Genomic DNA, 27,717 nt, shown 5'->3' with positions numbered 1-27,717 from the left:
CTAGTATATTCACAATTGTTTGAAAACCATTGTCGATTATCTGTAAAACCAGCATAACACATTTAAAAAGAAATGAGGCTATATTATTGTCATTTTTTTTTAAGTATGTGTAAACATACCTGTTTTCTCAGATAGAAAAGAGTCTATCCCAAGCCTTTGTAAACTAGACTTTGAAACTGAGATATGTTAATTAAAAGGATAGTATTTTTACCACTCGTTTTTATTCTGTGTTGTGCTCTGGTCTCTCTCTATGCAAGTATTTTTTTAACAGATTGTCCTTTTCCCATTGTATGTGGAGGATTTGAACTCCTATATCAGAAAAAAAATTAAAATTGCCTAATGGAAGTAATATGTCAATTAGTCAGCTACCCAGTTACAGCATTTTGCATTTTAGTGGGAGGTAATAGTTTCCTTTTTTTTCCCCACTGAGGTTATTTTACAGTTTGGAAACACATTTTCTTCCAGCTATATCATGAAAAAACACCTGAGTAAAAAGTGCTAGAAAGGCATCAAGTTTGCAGAGTTAAAAAAGAGTTTTTCTCTTCCTTTGAGGGTTTGTTGTAATTGTTGAAAAAGGCCTTTTGGGGTTTTGTTCTTGTGATGTAGACATCTAGATGAAAAAAACAGCTGTATATTACTGGTTTCATAAATACACTCAAGCCTGATCCAATACACAGTAAAAGCAAAAGACTTCCATTAGCTTTTATGGGCCTGATTTGATGCCCTTTGAACATTAGCATATCCTCCAGTGCAGCAGTTGACAAATTGCTGCTGATTGTGGCCTTTGAAAATGGAGCATGCCGGGGCTTTTACCACTTCTACCAGGATCCAACCGAGTTAATCATTGCGTATCAATATCCTTTTACAAAGCTAAGTAGAGAAACATTTGCTCTATAGTAGATTAGTTGTTTTTCCCCTTGCCCGTATCGCTTTAATTGCACTCTCCCTTTCCTATTTATTATTTATCTCTGTGGTTGTATTCTTTCAGCATGCATAACCTGTTGGGATATAGTTGGTATGAAAGACACCATAGGATATAAAGTTTTATAGCACAAAGAACTGTTTTTAAATGTTGGACATATTGGCCATTGATTTCATTTTTATTGCTCTCCAAAATCATAAGCCACTTCAACAGCAAACTCTCATATCCTTAACAGCAAATAAGCAAGGAAGAAATGAATAATACATTTTATTTATGTTGCTTCCTGCAGGTTCCATCTAAGCCCACCGGGCAAATATTTAATTTTCATTGCATTGTGTAGCTAGCAGTTGCACATCCATAATCTACTACAAAGTAAATAAGATACTTGTATTGCTGCATTAAAAAAAAACAACAAACAAAAACAAAACAAAACAAAAAAACCTCAAAAAACCCCAAGAAACAAAACTGAGGAACTGTGCTTCTGGTGATAAGGCTTTTCTTTTTGTTTTTGAGTTTATTTTTACCCAGAGATCCCACTATGGACATGTATGATGAGTTACACATTCCAGTGGAGGTGGGTGAAATTAAATTGTATTTAGGCGTCTAAGGAAAAGGTTTTGGATAGCCAGACCATTGATTTAGGTATCCGACTTAACTGGCTTTGACAACAAGACTTGATGTGACTCCTTCGCAGGTGACACACAAGTGTTAGAACAGCCTCTTGCTAACTCCTACCACAGACACTGGATATATGTACTACACAAGCCTTAAGAATTCAAATTGAGTGTCTTGCTAGCACTCAGATGGCTATCTGGATGTTAGTAAAATGAGGTATCATTCTGCAGCACACTTCCTTTCCAATCCATCGTTCTTTTGCATGGCTCATTTCCTCCATTCTTGCTAGCAAAATGACCCAAGGATAATTTCAGTTGGTGGTTTTTTAACAGGTGCGGTCTTATCTAGACTTTGCTGCCATTGCTGGGAAGCAGATTTCAGGGGGTATTATGAAAATAGTTGCACAGTTTTAAAGTACAAGACAAAGCAACAAGACAGAAAAAGGAAGAGGCATAGATCAGGATAATGAACTGGAGCACCGTTGTGGCACCTTTTCAGGCAGTAGAACCCTTCCACTAAGCTACAGCCAATTGCTTGTATTAATGCAAATGCTTGTGTTCACACTTTCCGGTTCCTGTTCTGCCTTGAGTTCATCTATGCTAAGGGTTGGGAACCCACTTCAACTTAAGAAAGATTCGGAGGTGGCCTTTGAGATGCCTGTAACCACTGCTGTGGCACAGGTGGGGCAGAGGCACCACCCAGACCTTGAAGACCAGAGAGCTCTGAACTCTACTGACTAGTTCTAACCCTGCATGGCTGAGTGGCCATCAGAAGGTGACACCTCCATAGCTCAATTTTCTCATCAGCTGTGTGGGTGTAACCCCTTCCTAGTAAAACGCTTTCAGCTCCACTGATGGTGATCTAAGAGCTGGTTTGTCAGCACTAATGCAGCATGAGGGTATGTCCGCCACATTCTAGTGACGTTGTGGGTAGACGCTGCACCTGAAACAGCTCTCTGGAAACAATCAAAAGTCATTCATCAACAGCTTAACGTTGAAACTGATCTGAGGGAGTTTTCTTCTACAGCCAAGTGGCAGCAAGTATAAAGGCTCTTCTAAACACAATGTAACATGTATAACAATTCCTTTTCTTTCAAAAAATTGACTTTGTGTTTATCGTCTGTGATGCTGGCAAGGCAGAGCTGAACTGTTGGTAGCCAGTCCCCTATGGTAGCCAAGGAAGGTTGGTGTTATCACACTGAAGCTTTCCTCCATGGTTGCCTGTAGCACCCAGGAAGAACAGTACAGGAGACCTCTCACAGTCCTGTGGAGGTCTGTCCTGGGGGCCCTACTGAACCCTCTTTGCCCTTCAACACACCACCATGTTTTTTTCTGCCACACCCAAAGGGCTGAAGTAAAGGCTGTCACTGAAATACAAGGGTAGCTCATATACTTTGCTGCTGCCGTTACCAGCTATTTGTATCAGTTACCTTCAGCCACGTTTATAAGCTTTCCTTCCTACCTCAGGCTGGGAACTTGCTTATTTGCAATGGGAGCTGCAATGCTGAGAGATCTCATGACTCTGGTACATGGGGCCCTTGTGTGGGATTGCAACGTTTGTCGTATGGGTTGTACTCATACTTCAGATACTCTTGAAGGTCAGATGAATTCGCAGTTAATTTGGGGGCAAGAAATTTCACTGAGTTCTGTTTTTACTAGTATGGATCCTCCACCTGTGATTATTCCTTCATAAGCTTAACCGCTCTTCCAAAGGTTCCTTCGTGTTGACCACAATTAGTAACTTTAAAAGTCGCACCCCAACTCTGAAAAAAAATCAAAGCTTAAATCTTGCCTCATGGCTTCTCCGCCTTTTTTCTCTGCTGCTCTTCTGACCTCCCAGTACCTTCCCCAGATCATTGCACTAGTCAGCTACTGTCATTTTCCTGATCTCTTGCAGGAGAGTGACTTCAACAGGCTGAATCAGTACTGAACTGCACCAGGCAAGTGCCTTCTCAGCACTTGACATGACGTTCACAGAATAGGAAATTAAAACTCAATTTCTCTATATCTTCCTGTGCATCTTCTGCTTTGAAAGGGGTGAACTTTGCATGTCCTGTAGGATTCTGCCACTCACCAGCCCTTAAGCCACTGGAGATTTATTGCCAGGTTCCCTCGCTGACATACATGTTTCCCTTGACTGTTGCAGCAGAAGTTAGGATACAGCTTTGCCGAGCAAGCAGTGATATTGAACAACAATAGCACTATACATAGTCAGAAGTATTTTTCCAATCAGCAGCTCTTGGCAGCACAATGCCCCCTCTCATCAGGCGATGCCTATGGATATGCAGGATACAAAGTCAGACTGTGTGCAGGGGCTGTTTAACAGAACACACTATGCACTTTACCAACTATAGGCGACAGCGGAAAGGGGAGCGGGGCATGGAAAGTCAGACTGAGAACAAAACTGAATTCTTAGATACAGAGTCCAAATCTCATAACAGCTAAATTTGTCATGCAAAAACCCACTCAGTAAGAGCAGTCTCCCTGAAAATGCACTGCAGGAAGTGTTCTGACACAGAAAGAATATGTATTTGTCCTATTTACCACATGGTAAATTGGATATAACACAGCTTTCTATCCTATAGTAGGGAGGCCCTGTGCCATAGGGCAAAGGATCACCGAGTAATGCTTGAGCAGTGGTTTCTGAGAAAACAGCCGCCCTGGAGTGATGGAAGGTTATAGAGCTGCTCAGAAGTGCCTTTCTCAGCAAAGGCAATCAATCCATGGGATGTGCAGGTGTGTAATATAATAACAATATTTAACAACAATACCCCTCAGAAATCTCTCTTGTCTCTACCTCAATGTTACAGAAAGTGTGTGAGAAAGGAGATGTACTTGGGAGTCTTTTGTTTTTTCTCTGAGTCTGGGCAGAAGTCTGAGACTGAAGACCTCAGAGGCACCATCCTTCATACAAATGCTCCTAAATTCCTGTTACAATTTGTTGAGTCACCTTCCACGTGAGAACCGGTCTAGTACATCCCATGGTCCTCATGTTTCTCCCAAAGTTACAATCATTATCTAACAGGCCCAAGGTGGGAGGTGGTGTGCAGAGTGATTGCGAGATGTTGTCTGATGATGATGGCAGCACATCCAGCTGGGTGCCATGGGTGGGTACTCTGCCCTGCGAGGTTGCATTGTGGTGATGAGGTGATAACTCATCAATGTGTTCTGTCTCCTCCACAGGGAGTAAATGAGGTAATCGCCCACAGGGGAATTAATGTGAGATAATCAAGATAATGCAACTCCCTCAACAGGCAGCGACCCTCCTGGGCAGACAAGCCTTCTTCACAGTATGATCTTAAACTGGTGCAGTGAAATGTGCTTGGGACTGCTCTGCTTTAAACCAGCTGTGTCTACTGTCCCGGTAAATGGGAACTGCTTTGACTGCTGGTGTGGAACAGGCCTATCATAGACTGAAATACAAGTGTCCACAGAGAAATTTGCTTGAGCTCAGATGAAGAGGGTCTGTGTGTGGACAAGTCCAGGCAGCAAGGGACCCCTCTTGGGAGTCCCGGTACAGTGTGGCCGTGCAGTATTGTTGTTCAGCTGTAACAGCTGGGCTCCTCCAGGCAGAAGAGGAGAGTGCCACATCTCCTGTGTGTCCACAACCCCACTGGGACTCCCAGTCTGTGAAAGACACTTCCATTTCCATATGCTGGGCTTTACATGCAGGTTTTTCTTTGTTGCTTATCATCACAGCTGCACATAGCAACAAATGCAGCCTCCTAGCATCTCTGTACAGGAGGGCAGGACCCTTCTCCTGCAGCACAGGAATGCAGCCCCAGGCTCATTATCTTTTGGAGAGCAGCAGTGAGATGAGAGAGAGAAAGCAGATATTTCCCCAAGTACTGAAGCTCCTTTTCACATACATTTTCCAGTAGTAACATCACCTGTTAGCTTAGTGTACTTAAATGACTAGAAATTCAGAGAATATAACAATGATGCACTGACAAAGACACTGAGTGAGTCAGCTGGAGCTAGTCCTGCTAAAGCAGAAAGTGCTTTCATCCTTTATTGCTATCACACGCTGTTGTGTGTGTCTGTGTGTGTATTTTTAACAGCTTGAGGGTAGAATAAAACTAACTTTGTTCCCTTGAAGAAAAATATTAACCATCTGTGACAGAAAGTATATGTCCAGCAATTGCATTCCACATATATTTTCTTTGCTTTTGAAATTATTTATACAATTACACCACCCACAGCTTCGTGGCCCTTTGCACTAAATGAAAAAGTTTCTCTGTGGATAGGATTCACTCTTTTGTCTCTGTCTCATCTACTGTGTGTGGGAATTGGAGAATCTAGTATATAAAATACAGTGCAATAACAAAAGAAATGACAATTGATGGTATGAGAAAGATGCGATTTATATGGCATGAGTACCTCAGAGCAAAAAAGAAAAGAGATCTTTTCTGGGGAGGGGGAGATAAAACAGAGAAACAGAGAACAAGACATAAATGCTGTAATAAAATACAGAAATAGATCATATTCCTAGGTTTGCTCTTCTGATTAATTCCTAATATGAAAATACACAAGATTCCTGGTGACTTAAGTTCAGTCACAACATTAGTTGCTTTTCACTGATGAATTCACATTTTGATGGCCTGGACTTAATTTTTGGTTTTTATTAGTAGCTGGTTGATGCTGGTAGCCAAGTAGAAAATAAACCTGTTATCTTGGAAAACAGTAAAAAGCAAAGAGAACTGACAGTTGCTGCAGATAACCCAAGTTAGCTTCTCGTTTTCTCAGGGAATGGAAGAAGTTTCATTTTTCAGGACTTTGATGCCACCTTGCCCTGTGAGCGAAAGCAGGGTGAGTGCAGCCACGTTCAGCTGTACAGGTGCCAGACAGAGCACTCCAGCTAGCAGGGCTCCCTTGAACTTGGACATCCACTTTCTTAATCGCTCATTTTCTTTCAGTGATTTTGTGATAGCATGAACACTTCCTTGTGAAGCCATAAGGCCTCTTGACTTGCTGGTAAGCATTAAGTTGTATTGAATAAGGGAGAACCCAACACTTGTGCAACCCCTGACTTCCCTCCCAGGCTCAGAAGGTGTGTGCTTGTGGGTTCTCTTATGGTAATCCCTCTTCTCACACTGAAAAAGTGGGGTAATCTCAGGAGTACAAGTCTGTGCATGGACGTTCTGTTTGAAGAGTGGTTTTTTTAGTAGAGCCTGTAGTGATACGGCAAGGGGTGGATGTCTCAGCCCTGGAAACCTTCAAGGCCAGGTTGTAGGGGGCTTTGAGCAACCTGATCTAGTTGAAGATGACCCTGGTCATTGCACAAGGGTTGGACTAGATGGCCTTTAAAGGTCCCTTCCAACATAAACCATTCTATGAGTCTATTATTTTTGCTAGGCGAATTCCTTTAAACTACATATTTTATAGTTACAGTGTCAAACACCACTTTATAACATCAAGCAAGACTGCCACAGACATTGTTGGGCTGTGAGGGGATGTAAACAGGACTGGAAAGGTTTCTTCTGACTCCCCTAAACTGCTGTCCTCAAAGTGGGACTGGGGAGGCAGGGGGACTGTGAATCTTCAGAAATAATATTGTTGGCTTCAAAATAGTGTAAAAAATACCCAGAAGAATCAATTTGCTTCCTACTGAGCGCCTTTTGCTGTTGGATTCCTTAGGATTTGAGCAGAACACTTTTTTCCCCTGCAATTTAAAAGTACAGTAGATGTGTTTTAAAATTAAATCTTTAATTCTTCACATGATCACATAACTTCAGGAGCTGAAGCCTTACAATGCACATGAACAAGCTGGGCAATCTGACAAACACGCAAGGTGTACTTCATCAAAAAGATGGAAAATCCCTTCCCTCCTCTCCAGGCCAGGCAGCAGCAGAGCTGGGACTCAGCCTTTGGTAGAGTTGGTCTCCAGTTTGTTTCTGGAGCAGCGTGGCTGTCTCGTGGTTCCTAGCCAGGAGAGAGGGGTAGTGAAAGAGTAGCCTAGATAATGGTGTGTTAAGAATGCTGCTATTAGGTCAAAGAAAGAGGAATATTAGAAAAGACTCCCACAAAGGCTCTACTGCCTGTCTACCTGAGTATTACAGTGTAGATGGGCGCTGAGCCTTTCCCTGTACCAAAGTGGCCCTCTCTTAGGTGGCTAATGCCCACCCTCCTGTCCCAAACATGCCGCTCTCTTCCCATGCAGATTGATCTCAAGTCAACCAGAAGCAAGCAGAAAAAAATCCACTTCAGACAAAATCTTTCATGGAGAGTGAGGGAAATATTAATTCACTGCACAGTATCGTATTACTTTTCTTTGCTGAAATATGTATTCAGGCTTTATGGTCACCCCAAATTTTTCGTTTAAAAATTGGGGGATCCAGAGTTCCTATAGTTTTTCAAGAGAACTGTGGTTCTGAGCTGTTTCGTTTACCTTTGTCTTTGACTTCCTATTTTTAGCACTTTGTCTTGTTCCATGCCCTCTGACGTTACATACCCTGCACACTTTACAGCCCTGGCTCTAGGTTTTCCCCCTGGAATTTGCTCCTCTCTCGTCCTGCTCCATCTGGCACTCACTTCCTCTGCCTATCAAGATGCATCCTCTTTTGGAATTTGCCTCACAAATCTTCCTGTGAAAAATAAACCCACTTATGGACTCTGTCCATGTGCTTTCATCTTTGCCTTAGAAACAAAATAGATTTTATTTTCTTTGTTAGTTCCTTTTCTTTTATCCTCTGTATTTGTACAGTTTCTCTGTTTGTAGGTAAGGTTGTGCTAAGTGCTTGCACTTGTCTCTGACCAAGTTTTCTCTACATTTCCTGACTCTCTGGATGATAAAGCCTATTATTACGTTGTGAATGCTAGTGCCACTTCCTTGCATGCAGCTTTCACTGGTGTTTTCTTTTTGTTCTTTCCTCCTAGTGATTCATGCTGGATATGTGATTCCCTTGATAATGCATTGACCATGCACATGGTTAATTAAGTTAGGTTAATTAAATAATATTTGCATACACCATTTTGGCAAAGTGCACAATATTAATCTTGTTTTGAGATGATGGCTTTCACTATTTAATAGATTAACTCATTCACTGAAGATCATGTCATTGATCTTCAATGTAATCATTGAACATTTCACATCTCAACCAACTGGAAATACGTCCATTTTTACCAAAGTGGTACTTGCTGAGCTACACAGGCTTGCAAGGGAAGAAATGGAGAGCTGGGCCATCTGAGTGAGGTCAAGGACATGCCATAGACCTAATACCCTACAAGCACGGCAAAATTTGCAAGAGTGTGTGTCTAGTCTAAGTCATGGCTCTCCCTTGTTCTGGGGAGAAAGGGAAGAACAATACAGCCACTGCTGGTTACAGAGGCCTTTCTCCTTAGCGCTTCCTTCAGTTGAAAGGCAAACAGTTTAGTTGTGGTATCCTGTCTCTGCCCGTCCTTTCTCTGCCCAGTTGCATGGGAGGAGCAGCAACCATCACAGCAAGTAGTTTTGTATCTCAGACTGGGCTGCAGTGCTCCAGGGTGGAGGTCAGGAAGGACGGCATCAGCTATACCTACCAGGCAGTGCCAGACTGTGAGGGAGGGGAGAACTATATCCTCCCTTTTAGTTTATTTAGGCAGATACGAGTGAGCAGAAGGTGTCAGTCCTTTTGTTGATGAGAAATGCTTTTGAAAAGGCAAATGGCCCTGTTGCCTGCAGCTGTGTTTCAGTTTTGCTGTTTATCTATGTGCATTTTCCCTTTCTGTGCTAGTCATTTTCTGGGGGTTATTTTCTCAGAGTTTTCCAGCCTTTTAATCCTCTCCAGCATTTTCAAAAGTAGAGCCTAACTGACCCATCGAATCTAAGAAAAGAGAGCAGTCCCTTAGGGCTGGACTGTGAATCTCCAATCTAAGCTGAGCTGGATGGGAGGAGCAGCATCACCTCAGGTGGAGAACAAAGTGTAGACTTCAGCCTTACCTCCTTCCTCTGTTCTGGAAAAGCTCATATCTCTAGCCAACACACACACACACACAGCCCCCCTGCCCCTGTTTGTGATCAGCCCCTGCCAGTGGCTGCCTTCTGCAGAAACCGGAGGAACTCATTCTTCCCCACTCTACTGCTTCCCACGTCCTTATGTGGGGCAGGCACCGCTTTCCTTCTTGTGGTATGGAGAGAATGAAAGCCTTTTTATTTCCTTTGCCCGCTAAGTTAGAGCTGCGTCAATTTAGTTCTCAGGCAGCATGTCACACCAGCAAATAAATAAATAAACTCTGATGATCCCCTACAGCTTTCACAGCCCTGCACTTTAGCATTTGATTTCTGAGGCTCCTGCTGCAGCTAATTGAAAAGGTCTGTTTACATTTTGCTTCTAAGAGCTCTGCATGACATACAAACTATCTTGTGTACCTACAACATGGGCAGGGATTTTAAATGCTTATAACATGGCTCGGTGTTCATAAGTATTTTACCGGAAATAAAGTCCCTGAGCCCAAGCCTCCAGTGCATGGTTGCATGTCTGAGTCCCATTTTTGTTTGAAATCCTTCTTACTCATAAGAAGACAATTAGACAATTTTTTCACCCCCTAGAACAATTTTGCTTTTTGTTTTTCTAGAGTTCATGAACAATGAGTTTACAAAGAGAAGTGGTTACAGCGTGTGATTATAACCAGCAGCTGAGCGTGTCTGGAAGGATTGTCACGGCCACAGTGACACCAAGTCTTTTGCACTCAGAGGTGACAGATGTGTTGATGGGGTTCACATCTCTGTGTTATCGCAACTGCTTCCAAGTTAGGACCCTGACTGCGGAACAGCCTACTACCATGCCGGTGTGTTCGCGTGCAAGCTGTGGGTTTTGTGGTGTGGGTTTGGGGCTCTGGCACCACACGGTGCTGCAGTGCAGCTGTGAGCCACAGCCTGAAAACCAGAGCATCCTGGGGAGATCAGAGGAGGCAGGGCAGTGCCAACACCCTCTTTCTTCTGTGGCTTTTTGGCTGTGCTGCCCAGAGAAAATAGTATTTATTTAAGAATTAAAGGCTGTGTCAACTCAGTATCGGTTTATTAGTGAGAGGAAAGTTCACAGTATTTGTTTTCAGCAGTAAATATTGATGTAATACCTCTCAAAATGAAGATGAAACCATTTTAGGCCCTTAATTATGTGCCGCATAGGTGTCATGCAATAGATTTTGTTAATGAAGATCCTGATGAACTGACAGGCTATGGAAGAGGGAAACATGCAGTTTATTGGGCAAGGAGTTACAAGAGTGAGCCTGGACTAACTGACGTTCTATTGCATGTGAGAAAACAGCATTGTATGGATCTAAGTGGGTTTCTTAACAGAAAATAGCATGGCTTACTTCTGGGATTGGTACAAGAATAGAAATAAATCAAAGAAAAATTATTTCCAGAAAGCTACAGAACAGTATTCTGAGGAAAGACACCCAAATATGACACCAGCAAAACAGGGTTCAATAAATTTTAAATTGGCTTAATCCAAGAAGCAGCATGATGTCTCACAGATACGATACCTTGAATGCAAGCTGCTATTATTTCTCTTAACAAAGTGCCTCTGAATGCCCGTAAAGATCTGACAAATTTTTATGGGATTAAGTTTGTTCTGTACTTCTTTCTTTTGAAAATATTTTTTTTTCTGAAGGTGGCCAAAGGGCGGACAAACACATGTATATCTTGCCTGTGTAAAATAAAAAATCAAAATAGTTCATAACACTAAATATCATGTCAGAATATTTTTAATTAATAGGAAGAATTGATCATCATTGTCTTTCACCTGGATGAGGTGAGAAAAAAAGAAGCCGTGAAGATTTTGAGGAAGGGTTTGGAAAACATAAGCAACATCAACACTGGAATCTTAATTCATGCATAGTCTGTTCATCGCTACTCCCCATGCTGTGGTAGGGTAACATGCTGGAGCCAGACCCTTGCTCGCTATAGGAGGTTGTGTTTTCCTGAAGCTGATGCAGTCTCCAGGGAGCTGTCCTGATTTAAACCCACAGAGGATCTGACCTAATATATTACAAAAGATAATATAATGCAGTTGATGTAAAGTGTACATGCATTTATATCCTTATTGGCTATCTGTCTGTTTGGCAGCAGCAACGCTGACATCAGGAAAGGTGACTGCAAAACAAAGACATTGGTGGCATTTGTTGCTGTGGCACATCTAGATGAAGCCATGAGTTTAGTGTCACATAGAAAAAAATGACTCAGTATCTCCTCTTCATAACATCCTTGGACTTCCTGTACCCAGCGGGTATGAAATTTGACTCTTTTATGTAGAGGGTCCTTTTGTGAAAAAATAAATATATAATACTGCTAGTAACTAGATTACTAAAAAGTAGCCTAGCTCATTCCATTTAATCTATAGTTATTTATATGCTCTTTATCACCGCTCTGTCTTGATCCTGATTCTGAATTGAAAGATGGTAGGATAAATCCAGGATAGCTCCACTGATATAAGTAAAGATAGATTACTCAGAGTATAAGCTGTTGTATCTTCATTTTTCTGGCTGTGTAAAGGTCAGTATTTACTTCCTTCTCCAAAGAGGGTAATTTATCTAATTTTTGATAGAATTCATCATTTACTAGAACAAAAATGTGAAGCAGGCTGATATTCTATATGGTTAGAGCAACAATTTGTCTGGGATTCCTTGTTCTGTCTGGAAATTTTATCTGGGCAGAATTTAAGAACTTTTGCACATTTTCTATAATTTCTGGGTACCAGCCTTAATATAGCAGCAGGTCTGATGATGCTGATTAAGTATCCACATCCCATCTAGTACACATGCTCTTTATACAAGCAGAGCAAGCATTACACACGTAGATGTGTTTCTGAAAGGAAAAGCTGTGCAAAACCACAGCAGTACTAACAAAATTGTAATATTACAGAGTACTGTAATCCAAAACAACTTTAAAAAAGATGTGCCATGTTGTAACAAAGTCCCTCAAAAATGTGAAGTTCTCAATTCTTATAATACAGAATCTTAAAAAAAAAAACCCAAACCTCTTCTTTCATCTTCCCCCTTAGCTCTTTATTTTCAATATCGCAGCTTATTTAGTTCAGCCTTAACTTTACCATCCTTGTTACACCGTATCTGTGCAGATACTATGTGGGAAATCCTATAACTCTATAGCATATGCATCTGAAGAACTAAAGAGAGCAGTCTTTAGGGGGCTGGGTGAATAGCTTCCTCTCTCTCTTGTCTTGATAAGCCAAAGCATAATTTGTTGCTGCCTAACTTTTTATTAGAAAGTAAATTTGATGGATTTTTTCCCAGCGTTCGCTTGAGATTTCTGGACTCACTACACCGAGTTTTGCTAGGTGCTGTGTTGAGACTTGTGTAGCTCAGAGACCTTCACACTGTTCAGTAGCTGAACAGCAAGCCCTACGTATGTGCGTAGGTTGGAATATAGGAAGGGAAGTTTCCCAGCTATAGCAGCTGCCTTTTCTGCCTGGAGTTTAACAGCAGTAGTAACAGAGTGGCTGCAGCTTCATGCAGCCCCCGGCAGAGAGGTGCTATAAATTATGCCTAAGCCCCTCAACATTGACCTGGCAAATGCAAAGTCCACTAAAGTCACTAAAAGTCTTTCTCTTGGCTTTACCACCTTTGGATCAACCCCAGTAAGGCAATTGCATTAATAAGGTCTGCAGAACTAGATGTTTCAAGTTACAAACAATGTGTCTCATTCATATCGGATCGGTAACAACAAATGCTAAGTCAGATAAGGGAAGAACTCACCTTCAAATTACAAGCAGAACATATCTTTCTTTTTACTTTCTTTGTCAGAAAATAAATCAATAGGTTCATGTCAAGGGGACAGCTGGCTCACCATGTCCCTCTTCATATCCTCGCTAGGTAAGGAGGTCTTAAGCTGTGCTCGGTGGTGTCACACACTGCTCTGCAGGACAGAGATGGGCAACAAGCTGATACTGGGAGGAGACTGCATGGCCTTCTCCAGGAATTTCATATGTAACTTGGAGTCCAAACCCACTCCCTCACAGTGACTTCACCTCTGCAGTGGGTAGCAGAGAAGTGAGGGCAAGATGGTGAGCGCTGAACCCGGGGTGTTAATTTTGGGAAAACGAACTCAAGATGGATAGAGTGACAGCTGCACATGGTCCTGTACCCCACACACCCTACAGCATGATGGGAACGTTGAGTGGAAATGCATGCATCAAACCTGATCCTTGGCATTAGGCAACTGTGCTGGAAAATATCTGGCCTTGAATTTCGAAGTCAAAGGAAATTGAAATGCATAGACAGGCCAGAGGGCAATAGTTGAGGCAGCGTTAAATGCACTAGCATGGATATAACATGTGATGTGTGTGTACAGCTTCCCTGCACAGAAACCATTACCCACTTTTGGAGTTATGATTACATTAACAGAAAGGTACCCACAGCTTCTGGAACTGCATTACAGACCAGCACCATTTTCTTTATAGTGTTTTGCAACCTGCCTGTTTTGCAACAGCTGAGACCTGAAATATTAATCTACTACATAGTCTTGATGAATAAAAGTGAGGCTGGATTATGACTTTTCCTAGTCCATAAATCTGCTGCTCTATGACTACTCAAAAGTTCATTTGGTCTTGTGCTCTCTAGGAAAAAAAGTCTCCCGTGTGCCACACATTAAAAATCTGGGCAGTTCATGTGCCAGCTGTTGCCTCCAAACAGTCATGCCTAATAACCACAGATGAATTTGTCCCTCAAGAATTTGGTAGAACCTTGGTATTACCCTATGCAGGTGAAGCAAAGGGAAATTGCTATATTGTGTAAAATACCTTTCAGCCCAAAGAATAAGAATCATGGTTTTATGACAGAATGAGCATCTCACTAACCCATTGGTTTCATATTTATGCAAGCAGGGGGCTTTTCTGATGATAAGAAAGAGGTAAGATTATTTCAAGTTAGGCTTACGAAATAAATAACACAACTTTCTTGTTATATATCAATTTTCTTGGCCAAAAATTAAGAATTTAAAGGTTTCACAGTTGCTTCACCAGGTAATCTTATCTTGGTGGTGCAATATCTTAATGGTCTATTGATTGAATCTTGCTACCTGCTATTTTTAAAGAAGTAGTATTACTCTGTTAAGGCAAACATGAAAAACTGCTTCTAAAGATCTTTAAAAAGTTTTATGATTTTTCAAAAGCTTCTTAGAGGCTTACCAAGCTCCAAGACAGCTGGAATTAACTCTACAGTATTCTCTCTGTGTTTCTGAGACAGTGAATTAATCTGTGGGAAGTGAAGTTCCCAGTGGTCTTTGGAAAGAGACACAGGAGGAGCATCTTAGATGAATCAGTGCACAAAATTAGTTGGAGACCTTTTACCTTTTACATTCATCCAAATTGGGACACCATGTGATGCCTACAGTGGTTTTTTAATGTCAAGTCCCAGAGATTAACTGATATTTGAGGGAGTGTGTTGCATCCAGGGTGGTCCACTAAAAAACAGAAACTTCAGAAACATGACTGGACTCCTACAAGGTATGTAGTGTCCACTCTGCAGCTTTCTCCTCGATACTCTGACTTCAGAAATATTCAACTTAAAACTTTTGCTGTTTCCTCCAGTGCTTACAATTCCCTATGGAAGGAGCAGAAGAGACTGAGTGAACTAGCAGATCCTGTGATGTTCCACTTCTCCTGCAATGGCCTTTCCAGAAGTGTCATTTCTTCTGCAAACCCATCCTTAACTGCTCCTTTCTGTAAGTAAGGAGAGTGGTGAGATTCATGGAGAATCAGGTAATTCACTGGGGCACAATGAATAGGTATCAGTGAGTAAAGGAAATGAGGCTGCATATGTTCATCCTTCTCCCTGTCACTTGCTTCACAGAAGTGTCATCAATTTAAGGGTGAAGTGATAAAATTGGAGCATGATTCTCCCCTTCAGACTTCACTTTTCCATAGCAGTGATTGATGAGAATCACATTCCTTCTGCACACAGAGCAGAAGCAGGCAATAGTGCGCTTGCCTGTAGTGCACAGGTACTCCTTCCAACAGAATGGGAATTAACAGCAGATTTGAAACAGCCATGAAACATGGGACTTTTAATCTGTTATTTTGCAGAATTCATCCCTTTCCCCCCTTATTCACTGTAAATAAACTACGCAAGTCCAAAGGTGCATGGAGTTTACTGTAAAATCTGCATGTTTCTTTGTGATACATCTCTTCTTTCCTCATTGTGAAATCCTGATCAGGAAAGTAGAGGAAATACCCCAGGGAATTATACCATAAGCAGGAGCTACATACTGGTCTGTGAGGTTGACGGATGAGAGGATGGGAAAAGCACGCATATTACATAAAATAGAAAACCGGGAAAAGCACGCATATTACATAAAATAGAAAACCAATGAAAGTCAATACTTGAAGTCATATTCTTTTTGAGAGTAGCAGAAAGACTGAAATGGGAAAATTAATATGAAGATGGCGCCCAGAACTCCTCAAAGCTCTATGGACCATACATTTTTCTTTATATCATGATCATAAACTGAAAAGAAAAAAGAAGCCTATATTAGGCAATACATAATTTCCCCAGTACCTCCCATACTTGCAAATGTTTGGTGCAATCAGGTTCTGTGAGTGTCTAAAGCAAGTCTGTAAAACAGTTCATTTCTTCCTTCTGCTGCTTTTCATTACATTTACTGTGGGTCTGAAGTCTAGCAAGAATTAACTTGTTAACAAGAGAACGTGTTCCATTTAATCACCCGGAATACAACTGGCAAATACTGACCTATCTGAGATGAGATGGTGAGAGGTGAGAGAGATGCATAACAATATACTTACATTCTTTGGGAGCATATTCTGGAATTTGGGTCTTCGAGCTGCTGCTGTTTCTTTGTGAGCTGAATAAGGGACAATATAAAGAACTTTCTGAGCTCAAAACAATGCTTTCTGCAACATTACCAAAACCAAAGAAGATAAAAGGAAAACAAAGTTATTAAAACTGGAACCTATAAATACACAAATAACTCTGATAAAAAGGATAATTCAACAACTTTGTCATAAACCACAAGCATAAGGTCTGGCCTTTACAAGCTACCACAGCTACCACTTATGTTGCTAGCCCTATTTCCCAGTGGCTCCTTGTTCTTAGGAATCGGCCCATCTTGAGGTTGAATTTGCTCTGAGTTATCTTTGAGGCTTACTTGGGCATTTGTAGCATACTGGCATCCTAATCCATAACCAAAGCACTGTAAAATTATTTGCTATGTAAGTAAGAAACAGTACTGTTTACAAAAAGAAGCTTGCAGAATAAAATAGGTTGTGAACATGTAAGACTAAAACATCTATTTTGGAGTGTTGCCACAAATTAATTACTGTGTTCACTGCTAATCACACTTATTTTAAATCTTAAACAAAGTAATAAAGTTGGCCCACAAGCAGAAGAAAGGAACATTAAATGTTTATCCAGTGTAATCTTATTGTTTTAACAGTGCAATGCATACTAATTCCTAATTATAAATATACTGCTGATACTTAACGAAGTGTCATCCTGTGACTAATAAAAATGTGTAGCATAGTAGGAAAGAGCACTTTATAACCTGCTAAGTGGCATAAAAAAGTGAAAATGAGTAAGGGCAAAAGAGTGAGACAATAAGGAACATAATAGTTTATACCAGCCAGGTGACTGCTATGACTATTATTAATCTGGTTGCTCATCATCCTCCCATTCCTCCCTTTTGTTCTCAGCATTTTCTTGTTGCCTGCTCAAAAGTTTTGGGCACAACAAGGACTTCTATGTTATCTATTTGTCTCTGTGTGTGGAACTACTGGTCTTGACTGGGGTTTATAAGTCTTTGTACAGTACAAGTAACCAGTGAAATGTAATTAATAAAACCAGCCTGAAAGTAAGAAGCAGGGAGATGGGGACAGACTGGACAGCCTAAAGAAAGAAGACTGTAAGGACTCTCATCTGATGCAGATGTGGTCAGCAGAGGCCCTTCTTTGGAGCACAGTTATTGCTTGCAGGTGCATGGGCTGCTCATGTGTATTGACGTTCTGGCTATGCCACAGCCAATCTGTATGAGAGACAATGGAGGAGAGAAAGACTCCGAGTCCTTGGGAAGTGTAATGGGCTTAAACTGTCAGCTGGGCAAATAAATATGTGGCAAATATTTATTGATGTGACCAAGGCAGAAAACTGATGCTGCTTTGTTTGGTTTTGTATTTTCAGCACTTAATATGTGTAAATGTGTAGTATGTCTTTGATGTATGGTTGTTTCTATATTAAACTGTGAGTAAATGCAGGCATAGTTTGTTTTGGTTTTTTGCCCCAAATGAGTTAAATCTAGGCTCCGTAGACTGTCTATGGAAAAGAGAGAGAAGACAAGAGCCTTGAAGGCTCAATTCAGACCCAGATCTAATATAAGTAGATGGTGCCAGCAGCTAAGAGCCTAATAAGATAAACTCATCCCTTCACCATTTCAAGGTAGTTTAAATTTACATTAATCTTTATGTGTTTCCTAATAATACCCTAAAGCAGAAACCCTACCAACTCTACAGGGAAATTAGAGTTCCCATTACCCTTGCTCCCTGAGATAGTTGAGCAGCCTGAACTTCCTTATGACCTGCTCAGATGTATGCTGGCTGTAGGGCCACATTTGCCTGTGGGTAAAGCTGCCCTAAGTATGTGTTGTAGACTTCTTTGGTGCCCTAGGCACTAAAACGCTCTTAAACACTTTCAGTTACTACCTTCTTGTATTGGTCAGAAACAGGTCTATCCAAGACACCCTCATTAAGCCAGAGGGAATCAGTGTATGCAGAGGAGTTATGACTTTAGATGGCATATTGTAATATGCACTCCAAGCACATCTATGACATTTTGTAAATGATGAATGAAATAATAAATGTGAACAGCCATTATATTGCAAGGTAATTAATTATTTGGGTTTTTACCAGTTAGATATTTATTATAATGATTAGTGGAAGCAAAAAAATATACATTCATGAAACATTACTGTTTTCTAATTAAATTATAATAAGATACAAATTACTGTGATTCATTTTTTATTGCTATAAAACCAAATATGACCTGCTAAAATAATGTTTGCTGGTTTTAAGTGACATTTACATTTATGAGGTTTGTATTTGAAAACCAGTAAGTAATTGTTCCTCTGTTTTCCATAAATTTATAAAGTTACTGAAGTCAATAAAAAGATCCTTACTTCTATATAATCCTATGTATCACAAATACAGATTGTTATAACTCATAGTCGGTACCTCATGTTGGAATTAATACCAGCATGGTAATATAGGTACAACGACCTTGGCATACTAAGAGGGTATTAAAGGTCAAGAGTTTATGCACTTCTTTCAAGCAGAACCTATGAAAAATTCCTGATAAAAATCTATAGTGGATTATGGATGAATTGACACAATGCCACATATCCAGAAATCATCTTTTACAAAGTTGCAGATTATTGAGATAAAAAGAGAGAAAAACAAAATTTTTGAGGCTTTAGTTAAAGAGAGAAAAATCCATTCTTCATAATTATGAAAATATATACATTCCTAATTTCCTAAACTGAGCCCTACACTGTCATCATAAAAAGAACTATAAAGGTGTGAAATAACCCATTTCATCATAGATTACTCTGTTTTTATACTTCCACCTCAGAAGACTTCACTGTTTTTCTTCTGATCTTATTCTGGACTAAATGTGTCCACATATGGAGCTACTCTGGAAAATGCTATAATTTTACATGTTCCTTTTAACCCAAATATCTTCCAAGTGAAGACAAGCCCCAAGGCAAAGACATGGCTTTCCCCCCCGCCATGAATCACAGTGGAAAAGCCTGCAAACCCCACTGGCCAGACTTCCACAAACTCCAGTCTCTCCATCTGCTCACTTAAATGCCCATAGAGAAAGGCTTTTTCACTTCTACTAAATAGTTTGGGGTAAACATCCTGCTTTAGCTCATTCCACAGCAAACTGCTTCCTCAGTGATTTATTCTAAAACCAGGTGTTTAAAATAATCCTAGGGATCTATTTTTCACTAAGAATGAACATGGTCTACAGACCTGCTAAAAACACTTTGTTTCATCATGACACTTGATGTGCCAACTATGAAATTTACCCCAAAAATCCAGTCCTGTTACACTGGACCTCCAAAACCTGAAAGGGAAGCTATGGCCATGTTTGAACATCTGGTGCTTTACATTTGTATCTATTTTTATCTTTTCAAAGAAAAGTGATGGTTCTTGATTTCAGCACTTACAAATCCCATGTGACACACCAGTGTAATGCAGTTGCAAGCTGAATCGAGTCAACTCTTCTGGATGTAGATCTTTCAGAAGGGTCTGGGTACACCAAAATGTGAGAGAGTGTTTCTCCTGTCTGCCCAGGACATCATTCCTTGCATTCCTGTTCCAGCATGCACATGTGTTGCCTCTTAGAGAAGAGATATGAGCGGAAAACTCTGCTCTGTGTTGTATCCCTTTGCTTCCCAGAGTAAGAAACTATGTGGATTAGAGCCCAATTCCCCCTTGTGTCTATAGTCTGGGAGAAAGGACAAAATACTTGAGTTGAACACAGGTCTAGTACATCCAAATGCATGTGCTGGCTTAGTTAGTGTCTTCTCCAGTGGAGTATGTTCAGTAGATAACGATGGGAAACTGTCTCCACTATCACTAAGACTCCTGGGCTTAAGGACTTCCAAAAATCAGTCGTCTGAAGTGTCTCAGTCCTTATCAATAGCTATATACAACCACTGGTGAACCAGGCACATGGTAGATAGTTTACAGATCGATGTACTTTCGATGGCAAAAAAATCTCATCACTGGCATAGAGATGGCTCCGAGGTTGGATCCAATCACAGACCATTGATTAAAGCCGAATCCAGACAAAGGAATTTCAGGTGAGGACAAGGAAGAGCAAATAGATGAATATGGAGCCATGGTGTGTCATTAGTAATAACAGTGCCCCTCTGACACAGTAGAGTCCTCCAAGAGAAAGGTAATTTTTTCATCTGTAAGAGAATGATGTATCTCAGAAGCTGGTCTGAGACTGGCAAATGAATCCCTGCCAAAACTCAGACTGTCAGAAGTAACATGGTACATTTCACTCACCCTGCCTTCTCCCAGATTAATGAACAGCAAAGGCGTGTGTTTATCCTTTAATAAACACAGTTCTAATTTTCTAATTAGTTCTAATTCTAGTTCTAAATTTTAATTCTGGTTTTTAATTTAATTCCACTAAAATAACAATAACAAATGTGTGCCAAGCATTATTTATGTTAATCAGTATGCTACTGGAAGACAGCTGAGGACTATGCCAACGAGGAGAGTGTAAAAACCTTACCAGTGAGAAAGCCACCAGGATTCATTCTGTTATTAGGAGGGAATTCAATGGGCTTGCAGTGGATTACCTGTGTTGGTAGGATTTTCAGGAAGAGCACCTGTCCATACACCCACTGAATATCCCATGCATCCTATCAGGAGACAAGTTTCCAGCTTGCATGGCTGCAGAGATAATTTTTGAACACTTTAACTAAAATTGAAAAATCTGTCTGAAACTTACAGCTGCCTGAAACTCAGCGGTATGAACTTTTGTGATCCAATCAATCTGGCCTCAGTTTGTCCAACTACTACTTCATCACAGATTACTTTTGGTAGATAGGAATACGTGAAAGAGAAGACAGACTACAGTGGCCAGTATGAGTGCTGCCAGAAAAGAAAGTCAGAGGAAAGAAGACATAGAGATAGAGGAGTGAAAGAAGGAAGGAAGGAAGGAAAGGAAGGAAGGAAGGAAGGAAGGAAGGAAGGAAGGAAGGAAGGAAGGAAGGAAGGAAGGAAGGAAGGAAGGAAGGAGATCAAGGAAGAAGAAAAGCAGAAGTAGTAATGTGTTGGATGACAGCATACTGTACAAATAACAATAGCTTGGACGATATGTAAAGGAGAGATGTAGCTTTTAACCACCCCTGGCCATGATCTTTCTGCTTTTACTGATGAGTGAGCAGTCCCATGTGACTTGTGGGCAAATGTGAAGTCCAGAGTTCATTCTCTGTCTTGTGAACTGCAGTTTAACAATGCGCTGCAGTCCCTGACCCTGCCGGGAATTCCTGCCATGGGCCCTGCACTTCTCCCACACGTGCTGCAATTCCTCCGGCTCTGCAAAGGCAGGCTGGTAAGGGTGTGAGAGAGACACCACTGGCATCTCAAGTACGCTACTCGTCATCTCTAATTCCCACACCCTTGAGCATGCTCTCCTATTGGGGATCACTCTGAAACTCTCATGCTGTCCTTTCTAAGGGGACCAGGTTTCTGGCTCCTTGCTGTGTCCCTGAAGGATGCAAGGGCTGTCCTCTTCATCGTCTCCTGTGAAGACTTTGATTTCCCCGTCCAACTTCTTCCTGAGGTGCTTTTGCAGCATATGGACTCCAGCTCCCTTCCTCTGATCTTCTGTCCAAAAGGACTTAGTCACCATTTCCTTGTCTCCTCTCATACCCCAAAAGGGTACAGCTTTCCTTATTTTCCTGTCCCAGCATTGTTCCCTCAGAAAGACAGATTTTCTTCTGATCTCCTGTTTTTTCCCCATGTTACAAAATTACAGCCTGGAACTCATTGAACAGAGTATCAGTGTTAGAAATTTAATAAAATTAAAAAAGGGACTGTATAAATATACGTAATTTATATGGACATCAAGCCCACTCAAAGTTATCGAGGTGAACAGCAAAACAAACAAATGAAGCTCATTTCCAAACCAAAGCCCACACAAACCCTCAAGACGTAACAGCTCTGGTGTTTCAGGGTTTAAAGTGATCTCCAACTGGCCGAGATTAGGATGAGACCTAAAGCAGAGGGCAGATAATCCCATATCTGCCTAATACGCATTTTCATGCACCTTCCTCTATCTGTTAAATTTCCAGGGTGGGATACCTGACCAAACAGATTTGCTCTTTTGTCCCACCAATGCTATATCGCTCAGAAGGGATGCTTTGGACTTCTTCTTGGTTATCTCTTCCTGTTTTTTCATGGGATCCTCAAACTCCACGTCCCCCCCACGCCTTCCTCCCCCACCCCTCCCCCTTCCCTCTAATCTCCGCAGGGGTTTCTATATTAGTCGGAGTGGCTGGATAGGTCTCAGCCTCCATCTGGGTGGATTAAATTTAAGTTTATCCTCTTAACTCTGCAACAACTTCCTCGCTGAATCCTCTCCCTAGCGTCACCTTCGCCCCGGCACTACGCTGCCGCTTCAGCCCCGGCCCTCCCAAGGAAACCAGGGAAAAAGGAAGGAATCATGACCCCAAGTGTCAGTGCCGTTGCGCCCTGGGGAGGGGGGCCGCCGGGCTGCGGGCCCGCCGGGCGGGACGGGGCCGAGGACATCCTCTCGCGAGGGGGGAGAGCAGGGAGGGTCCCCCCTAAGGAAGGGGTGTCACACCGCCCCGCGGTGCCCTGGTGGTCCCGGGCGCCCACCCCGCGGGCAGGGCCGGCCGGCCGAGCGGGCACCGACGGCACGGGCCGCCCCGACCCCCCCCCAGGGGCAGCGCCGGGGCCGGGAGCTGCGCGGTGGCGCCCCGGGGGGAGGTGCCGAGCCGTGCCCCGCGCCGCGGCGGCCGCCCCACGGGCGGCGGTAATCCCATCAAGGGCCGGAGCCAGCCTCCTCCCCCCTTCCCTCCCCTCCCGTCCCTCCCTGGCCGCCGCGGGTGCGCGCCCCGCCGCTCCGCTCCGCGCCGGCCCCGCAGCCCCGCTCCCCGCCCGGCTGCCGCTCAGGGGGAACGCGCGGCGGCGACCCTCGCCCGTGGCCACCGGCCACCGGCCCCCGCTTCCCGGCTCGGGCGGCGGCGGGGGAACGCGGCGCACATGGAGGTGCCGGGGCACTGCCGCCGCCGCTGCCTCGCCTCGCTGCTGCTCCTGGCTTCGTGCATCGGGTGCGCGGCGGCGCCGCCGCGGAGGAGCATCCCCCGCCGGCAAGGTAGGGTGAGCGGCGGACCCGGTCGGGGGTCCCGGGGGTGCCCGCTCGGCGCCCGCCCGCGCCCGGCGAAGTTCCGCGCCCCGTTGGAACCGGCGTTGCCGCGGGACGGGGGCACACGCCGGCGGGGCAGTGCCCGACACCGGGAGCGGCTGCCGGCCGTCGCGGGGGTCCGGGCGCTCCCGTGTGAAGTGAACCCGTCCGGGAGCGGCGGGGGCGGTGGGGGTGCCCGCCCCTCCTGCAGGCCCCTGCGCCGCCCGCCCGCTCGCGGCGGGGAGAGGCTGCCTCGGCGGCGGCGGGGAGACGCCCGGGGGGCGCGGGGGTGGCAGAACCCGTCTGCGATCCATTTTCTCTGGCGTTTTACACCCGGTACCGGTGGGTTCGCCCAAGTTACAGACTGGGACCCGGCAGCTGCTGCCGCCGAAAGGCACAACTGTTTGCCGTTTTTCCCTGGAGCCGGGGCCGGTGGTGCGGCGTGAGCAGCCCCGGTGCCGTCAGGGGGTCTCCTGCCGGCAAGGCGGTGCCGTGGCGGTGGCAGTTGTGTGTGCGGTACCGCGTAACGTAAGCACCGAGTAGTAAATGTGACAGAAAAATGGCTAGGGAAGCAATCATTCCATCAAAGAAAGTCGTTGTGCTGTCTCAAGCATGCTGTGGGGTGCTGCAAGGTCCTGCCTCAGGCTCAGCGTCACCTGCAGCCTGCGGGGTTGTGTGTGTGTGTCCGTCCCACGGCGGGCGGGGGGATGCGCACGGTGATCAGGGTGCTGGTTGTATGGTCCTCAGTGGCTCAAAGTTAGAAACCGGGGCTCTGGGCTGCTTTTACAGCCCTTGCGGTCTGCAGTGCATGAAACAGTCAGGTAAAATGTAAACGGCGAGATGGGACACAGCGCGTGGTGAAGTTTGACGTTCTGCACACTTAAAATATGCGGCGTTAAGAGAAGATGCTGATGCCTGAGACCGTCTTAAAGGCTGCGACGATCCTGGAGGCTCTGAGGCCACCACCGATTTTTATCACAGAGTTCACCGGGATGAGTTCAATGGAAAAGATAACAGGTTTAGTAAGTTCTGCCTCAGCTTGCAAAACGTTTCCAGCTTCAGACCCTTTTTTTGCATATATCCCGCAGCGTTACAGGATTTGTACTGTTGCTTTTTACACTCAGTATTGTGCTGCTCTTGTGAGAAGAAAAAACCACAACACAAACCACAAACGCCTGTGCAGTTGGAAACTTAATACTTAAATACAGCCTGAGCTTAAAGCCCATACTGGACAGATGGCTAATTTTACTGGTCTGACCTTGTCTCTTTGGGATCTAGTCCCATGATCCTTGGTTGGCATAATAGCTGCCGTGAAGTACTTCAGGAAATAAGGCAGACAGTAGTTGTGAATGAGATGATTAGTAGCTTGCATTAAAATACTAGGTGTGTGAAGTTGGTGTGAATATTTTTAAAGATTCCTCCGCTCTACTGGAGCACTTGTTTCCCCTAATTGTGGCAGGATGACAGACCTGGGGGAATGTATTTCTGTGCACGTTGGATTAGAACAGTTTACAGCTCAGAAACAAATTGTTTGTGGTATTGTGGAGAAGATTAATTAACACACTAGCATTGTATTTATCTTACTACACATTTTACGTTCATTATTTTATAACTTATTTCAGGTTCAGTGACTGATTCAATCATTCCTTTTCTACTTCTTCGCCAGTTCTATATGGGAGCAATTTTTTCAAAATCTGTGTGAACATTTGAAAATGCACTTGTAGCGAGATTTGAAGAGGTAGATCCCCCAGACAGTTTGTGTGCAGCAGTATATGATTTTAATCCCATCTGCATTCTGCCAAGGGCTATTGGAATTGAGGGCTTCCAAAAATCCCATGGCTGGGTACCCACTGTGAAATGTTGTTAAGACGCTGAGAGCAGGTATAGTTCCAGGTAGCTCACGTCTCTACCTTGTTCTGCAGTGTATCACATGCTGGGAAGCTAAGAGTAGAAAGGAACTATCATTTACTCACACATCCAAAAGTAGTGGGTGAAGAAGAGATAAGATAGTAAAAAGTTAATTTTTTTTTTTTCTTTCACTTTGCCCTTTTATTAGCAATAGAAATGAGACTTGTACAGGAATTGTAACTGAGGTGATAGCAAGAGGTTATATTGAGAGAGAAATAATAAAACCAGTTCATCTTCAATAACTGGGAGGTCCTGTGGGTCAAAAGAAAAAAGATACTCAAATGCATCTCCATTTTCCCAAGTTTTTCATACAGGGCTCAGCTTACAAAGGTCAGTTTTGTCATCCCAAGAAAGCAGCAGAGTGAGAAATTTGTTTGTGACATTAAAAATAAAGTATATAGTAAAATGGCCACAAATGCAACTTAAATTAATCTTCAGGGGAAAAAAAAGCTGTCATGCTCAAATTTGAAACATCCTGATGACTGCTAAACTCATTTGAACATTTATTTACAGTTATATGATACATTTACTAGAGACAAGGAAACGGGATGACAGACGCTTTGGGAAGGGCTTAAAACAAATCCTTAGACACCGTGTGGTGAATAGTGTAGCTGGGAGCCGATTAGACTGGGGTGTGCTGCGGGTTTCACATTGTTTTTTTGCAAAGCCTTCTGCAAAGACTCAGGTTTTCACTGCTTCTGTTTCAGTTTTTGGTCAGCCAGTTGAAAGCTGGAGAGCCTAAACCTAGCCCCCAGTGTGTAATAGTGTTGCTAATATAATCACAATGATACTGAATTTTAATCGTTCTATGATTTTAGAGAATTACAGACGAAAGAACCAACCATTTAGCTGATTTCCCATGAATCCTTTTTTTTTTTTTTTTTTTTTGAGTATATTATGCTTGCCAACTAATATAAACAAAGAATTGGGCTTGTATTGTATCTATTTCCCAGATGTCCATAACTGTAGACATCACTGGCTTTGTGTGTAAATGCTGGAGAAATCAGACCAGTTAGTGTCTGAAGACTTTACAAGAGTGTAGCACTCAGTATTGGGGCCAGATTTTCGAAAGAGCCCAGATCCCTGGTCAGAACTACAGTAAATGACTTTTTTTTCCAAAGAACTTGGCACTACAATGCTTCAATTCTTCATAAAATCTGGCTATAATAAGAGCTGCTGGATATGGAACACTTGAAACTCTAGCCCTCTTTAGGTATCAACATAGGGCAAACTACCTTGAAAATCAGGTCTGCAGATATGGAAAATATAGCAGTCTTTGGTAAAGAAGGTGCTTATTTGAGTTTTTAAATATTACAGATTTTTTTTGAAAAAATAGAGTGAATTGTAATTCACTGTTGTAATAAATCCCACATGTAAAGCATGCAAGGGTGAGGTTGATCTGCTGCTGAACATGAACTGTCTGGGCAAAGGAATGAGTTTAAAGCCGAATGATTCCTAATGTAAGGGCTGCAGAGCTGGCAGCGGTGCATGTCTGTGAGCTAAAACTAATAAAGAAGATGTGAATAATTTATTTGGGGAAATATTAATATCATCCTTTTGTTGTTTCTGACATAGGCCAAAAGGCAGGCTATCAGATGACAGTGTTTGATGCCTTCTACACGAATAAAACCAACCAAGCACTAATTATATACATATTTGTTGTTGTTTATCGCATTTGGGAAGAAGCTGTGTCACAATGTTGTGTGACATTTTCGTTTTTATTTGACTTGCTGTCATACCTCTGGGGTCTCTACTCGGGTAAATCTGCTAGTGACGACGAATCCCATTGCCACCTTGCACAGGTATGAGCATTCCCCCAGTACCCTCCAGGGCAGCGGTGGGAACGCACTGAGGTTTTTCACTTAGCATGTCACTGTTAATCACTCATTTTGAAGTATATTTTATGATTTTAATTAGTCTTACTCACAGCAAAACATGTTGGGTCCTTTCCATCCTATCTTCCTCTGTAAAAGAAAACTTTTGATGTATATTTCTCTTGGGCACCATTTTGCCAGTGCCACTTCTAAAACTACTGTAGACTTCCACCAGTGTTCAGAAAGGTAAAATTAGACAAGACATTTTTAAGAAGTGGTGGAATTATACCTATACCAGATACTGGGGTTCCCAGTGATGCTTTGGAGAAGAGGGGTTGTTTTGGAGTTAGGGAAGTAGAGTGAGCCTTGGGAAACCTTTCTATCCTGAGGCTGTCACAGACTTGTTTTGAGGGTTTGTCAGTCATTCCCAGGCCAGATTTTCAGTTTTTGAAATGGGGTTAGAGTGCTTTTGTGCTTTTATCCTTTTCCAACGATGCCACATTAGACAACAAAAGGACTTCTGTAGGGTGCTCAGTCAAGGCTGCTAGGCATTACCTTAGTA

At 42.8% G+C, this 27,717-nt stretch overlaps 1 protein-coding gene across 2 annotated transcripts in view; it reads left to right on the top strand.

Annotated features, from left to right (window-relative positions):
- The first annotated feature begins 22,810 nt into the window (after positions 1-22,810).
- The window catches only part of EGFLAM (EGF like, fibronectin type III and laminin G domains), a 78,554-nt gene continuing 73,647 nt past the window's right edge, over positions 22,811-27,717 (top strand). Inside the window, exon 1 of one of the 2 annotated variants that reach the window (XM_056325167.1) lies at positions 22,811-23,403. In XM_056325167.1, coding sequence (XP_056181142.1) covers positions 23,292-23,403 — 112 coding nt within the window. In that variant the 5' untranslated portion in view covers positions 22,811-23,291. The remainder of the gene's footprint in view (positions 23,404-27,717) is intronic. The other variant, XM_056325168.1, reaches the window with a different exon arrangement.

This window comes from Falco biarmicus, chromosome Z (genome assembly GCF_023638135.1).
Source record: "Falco biarmicus isolate bFalBia1 chromosome Z, bFalBia1.pri, whole genome shotgun sequence".
Taxonomy (NCBI): domain Eukaryota; kingdom Metazoa; phylum Chordata; class Aves; order Falconiformes; family Falconidae; genus Falco; species Falco biarmicus.
This window is presented reverse-complemented; position numbering and strand designations above follow the sequence as displayed.